Below are 6,577 nucleotides of genomic sequence, written 5' to 3' on the forward strand. Positions count from 1 at the left end.
TTGATATATTTACTGTAGGAAATTTACCAAATATCTTTATGGAACATGATCTTTACTTAATATCCTAATGATTTTTGGCTTAAAAGAAAAATCGATAATTTTGACCCATACAATGTATTGTTGGCTATTGCTACAAATATGCCCGTGCTACTTATGACTGTTTTTGTGGTCCAGGGTCACATATTTTCATTTTGGTGACTTTTAATGGCTTGGTCTTGACATAACGGAGTTCTGGAGAAAACTTTAGGAGTTCAATATTCAAACTTCGAGTCTCTAAAAATGTACAATGTGCATCAAATTATCTATATTTCAAGTCAACTTAAACACTACAAAAATAATACAATTACTTAAAGTATAAAATTATAAGAATAAAATTGCCTAATAAAATTACCAGCCAAATTCTTATTAACTGGCTAAAGCCATTTTGCTTGCATTTAGCACTTGATGAGTGTTAATTTTGGACCTTGCGATCATTATTCAGGGGCCAACACTATTGTTGAGATCTACGCCCACGTGTGAGTGTGTGTTGAGCTCCTGTTGCCTGAACTAAAAGTAGTGTGTCTGTCTAGAGTCCTCAGTGGCCTGTGTCGACTGTCTTCACTCCCCCTCCCCCCCAGGCGTCAGTAAGATCGTGACGGTGGACGTGAAGGGGAACGCCCCCCTGTGGCTGAAAATCAAAGACCTGGCGGATGGCGTCACATACAACTTCCGCATTCGTGCCAAAACATTCACCTACGGTCCGGAGGTAGAGGCCAACATCACCACAGGACCTGGAGAAGGTCTGTCTGCATGCTTTCTCCGTGCCTCCTTACAATTTCAGCTAAGCAATTTCTGCAAGTTCATGTAACCACATTGCTTCTGTGTGTGATCAGGAGCCCCGGGCCCTCCCGGTGAGCCCTTCATCTCTCGATATGGCTCCGCCCTCACCATCCACTGGACCAATGGGGATCCCGGGCGAGCACCTATCACCCGCTATGTTATTGAGGCCAGGCCCTCAGGTGAGATTATTTGCACTTTATTATTTGGCCTAGTGGCCAACACACACTCTAAGCATGATGAACCTTAGTGCTCATATGGGAGTTGCAGGTTTGTGCGAGTACGAATTACTTTCCTTTTGTCTTCATGTAATTTCTTTCCTGTGTGTTTATGAAAAGTGTCCAAACGATCAAAATAGATTAGAAATTGTCACGTTCTGTGCACTTACAGTTTTCCAGAGTGAAGTGCGGCTCTGTGTTCATTTACACACGAGCAGCTCATGATCCAGTGTTTTCAGTGTCTCAGAACAGCTCAGTTCACAGTGAATGCTGCTCTATCTGAATTTAGCACTCCATCTACTTTTATAACATGCATTTGGAACACAACACAAACCAACCATCTTCAGAGAAGTTTGGTGCTTTAACAATTGAAAATGAAGAAATTAGGAGCCATGAACATTAGTAGTGTAATTTTGCAGTTGATAGTATAATATTATTGTTATTTATATAATTAAATTATTTATTTCCTAAGTACTCATTGTTTTATTTTACACTGAAATATTACAATAGTAATATTTCATATTTTGTTTAATATTTCTGTTTAGGAATTATCATTATTATTATTATTTTATAGTCATATTTGTGTGCAATCACAACATTTTTTGCTAAATTGTGCAGTCCAACAAACAAGCCAAGCAAACAGAATTTTTTTATGGTTTTTATTTTATTTTGTAATCACATTTTAAATCACAATTTTTTATCAGAAAGATGGCAGTTATATTTTATACTATATTATATACTCTTTAAGGAAACTCGGTTTGCAATGCGTCCAGTTTCCACTCCCCTTTACTCACTCTCAAATTCTCTATTTATCTACCCATAAAAAGTTACAAAAATAAAACTAAGGCTAAACTGAAAGCAGTATGGTTTTACAGTGAAAAATAACAATATCTTCTGATTTAAAAGAGCCAACTCAAGACTTGTATTCAAGGAAATAAGTAAACCAGTGTCTCTGACTTTAAGGCCCACGCTTAGCATGAGATCTGTTTGGCAGCATATTCATCAACTAAACTTCTAGATACAAATTCCCCCAAACAATGAAGAGTGATTCCATATGCGTCAGTCTGGAAAAAAGATGCTGACGGCAGCTTGTGTCCGATGGAGGAGATATATTGATGTGAGACAAAGTCGATCAGATTTCCTCAGTGACTGAAGAGAAGCTGTGCTCGAATGAGAAAAGAGTGAGTTTTGGAGGAGGAGCAGATGGGATTGATTTAAAGAAACTGTGTGTGTTAAAGACCCATACATTAGTGTGATGTGTGCCAGGTCATCTTTGCATGTCGTTGATGTGCCGTAGAGGTGGAATATTATTTTCACTCTGCCCTGAAGATCTCACTCTGTAAATTCTCTAGCAGGCCTGGCACATGACACCAGCTCTATTTTTCTGTCTCTCTGCAATGCTAGCTGAAGGCACTTGGGGTTCTCAGTAGCACATTAAACACATTAGACATAGCTGAAATGACATATGATCTATATTGTGATAACATTTTATTTGATGAGGTCTCGCCTCTGAATTATTAGCCCTGACAGCTGCTGCAGTGTTGAACACACACACAAAACACAACACAAAACACACACACAAAAACAGTGCCTTATTAAAGACAGTGCATCCCCAAATTAACATTTGGTAATGAATAACATTTTTCACTCCCATGTTGTTTCAAACTTGTATATGGATTTGAAATGACATGAAGGTGAGTAAATAATGGCATGATTTTCATAGTTGTGTTGTCTAATGTCATCAGACTCATAGAACTTATGACTGATATAAACTATGCGACTATGAATGACTAGGCATTTTTATTTCTTAATGTTCCAGATGAAGGCTTGTGGGACATCTTAATCAAGGACATTCCCAAGGAAGTGACATCATACACCTTCAACATGGATATCTTGAAACAGGGAGTCAGCTATGACTTCCGGGTCATCGGGGTGAATGATTATGGGTATGGGTCTCCAAGCCAACCGTCACCATCTATATCAGGTTAGTTCCTCAAAGTTAGAACAAGTGAAAATCAATCTGACCAATCATACCAATTATTCTAATGATATATGCATCTGTTTTTAATTCCAGCACAAAAAGTGGCTCCGTTCTATGAGGAATGGTGGTTTCTGGTGGTGGTGGCTCTGGTCGGCCTCATTTTCATCCTGCTTCTAGTTTTCATCCTCATCATCAGAGGCCAGAGCAAGAAATATGCCAAGAAATCTGACTCAAGTATGTATCCATCCATGTATCCAAGTTCTATCTATCTATCTATCTATCTATCTATCTATCTATCTATCTATCATTCTATCGTTCCATCTATCTATCTGTCATTCTATCGTTCCGTCTATCGTTCCATATATCATTCTATCGTTCTATCTATCGTTCCATATATCATTCTATCGTTCGATCTATCGTTCCATCTATCATTCTATTGTTCCATATATCTATCTATTTCGTTATTTCGTTCTATCTATCGTTCCATCTATCTATCTATTGTTCTATCGTTCCATATATCATTATATCGTTCCATCTATCTATCTATCGCTCTATCTTTCTATTGTTCTATCGTTCCATCTATCATTCTATCATTCCATCTATCTATATATCGTTCTATCTATCATTCTATCGTTCTATCATTCCATCTATCTATATATCGTTCTATCTATCATTCTATCGTTCTATCATTCCATCTATCTATCGTTCTATCGTTCCATCTATCATTCTATCGTTCTGTCTGTTTGTGTATGTGTATTTGTTTATGTCAAAGGGTCATTCAGGGAGAGGCGTGATGAATGAAACAGCATTGTTGTTGCTGTGACATCATCAGTGTGGTATGTGTGTGTAAGTGTGTGGTCAGCATTTCTGTAGTAAGAGCATGCAGGCCACAACAGAACTGAGGGGTGGGACAGTCATGTGGGTCACTGAGCATGTTAAACAAACTGAGGGAGCATGAGAGGCCCTGTTTGTGCTTCCACACAAAAACACACTCCATCACACAAATGTCAAACACACACACACATACACACCATTCACACAACACCACCTGCCAGCACTGTTTTATCTTAATGAGGCTTCAAAAATAGCAAAGGTTTAGAGATTTGGTTTATGGCCTTGTGGTTTTGGTGGCATTACATCCTGTTATCGTGATTGACATCTTCAGCAGATCAAAATTTGTCACATCTCAGTTTTGGTCCAAACTATGTCTTAATGATCTCTTAATGTCTCCATATCTCATCCATACAGGCAACAATTCCAACTGTAATGCATTGACACATGGAGAGATGGTCAGCCTGGACGAGAGCCGCTTCCCTGCCTTGGAACTGAACAATCGACGACTGTCTGTCAAAAATTCCTTCTGCCGCAAAAATGGCATCTACACTAGGTCAGTGGAAGTTTCTCCCTTTGTCTCAGTCTTTCAACGTTTTTAATATAAGCATGCAGGTTTTTAGGGTTTTTAATATTAATATGTTTTCAAGCTGAAATATGTCAGCTACTGAGTTTCGTATTACAAATGGAATGGTCATAACTAAAAATTACTCTAAGTACAGAAATAGCTGCAATTTAATACACTAATGTTCACCTGTCACTTTGCCCAGTAGGTTTGGTAATTTTATATGAAGTAACAAATCAATTATCATATGTGCTTATTTTGTACTTTGCACATAGAACTATTAAACTCCCATAAAGCTTCAACCACGTGGCAATAATGAGGCAAAAATAGCCCAAAATCTAGGAGTTTCTCATTCATCATGGAAAGACTGATGGGATTACCAAATGGCTCTACCTTCATAAGATCCTACTTTCCATCATAAAACTCAATATAAAAAGTTTCTGTTTCCACTAATGAGAGCATTTCTCTCTGACAAGTCACAGGCTAAGTGCAATAACAGATTCTGGTTCATGACCTCACCTATACTGCCACCGTTCTTTCTGAAACAAGACTGTTTTAAAATATATGCACAACACATTTATTATTGCAACTAATACTTGTTAATGCTTAATGTCAGTTTATTTTATGAAAATATGGATTTGATGGCGTAGGTACTGCATTAGAAATTAAGAATTTCTTATAAGTGTCTGCATTGTTTGTACAGCATTTTATTTTTTTCTTATTTTGTATTAAATTTTTTTCTCGTTATTTTATTTATTTAAAATTATTTTATTGGTTATTTTTAAGTTGCACATAGAAGTTATATATTGCAATGTGTTATATTTTGAGAATTGTCAAGCAATGCCATATAGGTGCTCACACATGTAGCAATATTTCCAGGTGCGCCAGGTGTGTAGATCCAGTTCCATTTGAGAAATCTGCCCTATTATCACTGCTTAGTTCTCAGCCTCTGCCTTCCTTCATCATGGGTCACCTTGAGAAGGATCAAAGGTCCTCTGGTCTTTGAGGGGATGCCAGGCTCTTTCCTCTGGCTGCAGATTAAGGGAGAGGTGTGGGAGGAATGTGCAGATGAAGTTCCACAGACTTTGTTCTCTCCCGGGTGGAGGGTTTACAGAGCCCGAGTTAGACTGTGGGCTCACTGGCTGAGAGGATCAGGACAGTGAATGAAGAACCTCAGGAAAATCTTAGAGAAGTGACAGGAGCATCAAATTGGATGCTGGAAAGAATCAGACGGTTGATGTATGCCCACTGCAGAGAGCTGGTTCAAGTATGCTGTCTTGCTGTTGTAACCTCAATAGTTATGACATTCCGTAGCTCAAGTAACACAATACAGAGAGCTTCTCTTCTCAAGATACTGGCAGGATTCAAAGACTGCCTGCTGAGAAGGAGGTCTGTGATTTGAGATCTTAAAGCAGGTCTTTCTTTTAAGATTCTTCTGACTGTCTGTCATGGCAAGTCAGTGGTTTCTCAAACAAAATTGGAGCAAAAGTTTTGGTAGCGTACAGCATTTGTTTTCCATTTGTTTTTGGAAGAAAAAAAAGTTTTGTCATTTTCATGCCCTTATTTTGTTCCAGGCAATGACTTTCTTCTGTAGATCACAAAAGGAGATGTTTAGCATAATGATCTTTTTTTTTTCATTTAAATAAAAGTGAATAGAAAAGTGCAATGTTGAACTGCAAAATACACAGAAAAGCAAAAAGCACATTTTGAAAGTATTATAAAAATAGTTCTGACGCCATATGATAGCTTTTTTCAAAGAACAGAACAGTAAATTTATGTTGTTTAAATTTGAAAATGAGGAATGTTCTGCTAAACGTGTGTGTGTGTGTGTGTGTGTGTGTGTGTGTGTGTGTGAATAAAAAATGGCAATACATAGTTAGAAATAGAAACATTAATAGAAATAATAAACATTAGAATGAAGGTGCCAGGGCAGCGAAAGATATGAGAGACCACAGTCTTATCTCAGTGATATGAAGAGTGTTGTTTTTAAAGGCAGGGGAAGTATGTGGTGTGCTTTAACTCTGCGTTTGAGACTTTACTGTTCTGGACTATGGAGAGCTGACCAGGCCTGTTTACAGCACACACACACATCAGCACAATCTGCAGTGTTTCAGCAGTCACAAGCACACTCACATGCTTGTATCTTTTTTTTTTTTTTTTTTATTA

The 6,577-nt window shown here is 37.8% G+C and overlaps 1 protein-coding gene across 1 annotated transcript in view; it reads left to right on the forward strand.

Annotated features, from left to right (window-relative positions):
• Positions 1-6,577, forward strand: part of sdk2b (sidekick cell adhesion molecule 2b) — a 332,871-nt gene that overhangs the window by 312,330 nt on the left and 13,964 nt on the right. Inside the window, exons 38-42 of the mRNA XM_016480739.1 lie at positions 557-779; positions 873-998; positions 2,854-3,018; positions 3,109-3,249; positions 4,264-4,402. Of these exons, the coding sequence (XP_016336225.1) occupies positions 557-779; positions 873-998; positions 2,854-3,018; positions 3,109-3,249; positions 4,264-4,402 (794 nt within the window). The remainder of the gene's footprint in view (positions 1-556; positions 780-872; positions 999-2,853; positions 3,019-3,108; positions 3,250-4,263; positions 4,403-6,577) is intronic.

Source organism: Sinocyclocheilus anshuiensis, unplaced genomic scaffold (genome assembly GCF_001515605.1).
Source record: "Sinocyclocheilus anshuiensis isolate Anshui unplaced genomic scaffold, SAMN03320099.WGS_v1.1 scaffold1833, whole genome shotgun sequence".
In the NCBI taxonomy this organism is placed as follows: Eukaryota; Metazoa; Chordata; class Actinopteri; order Cypriniformes; family Cyprinidae; genus Sinocyclocheilus; species Sinocyclocheilus anshuiensis.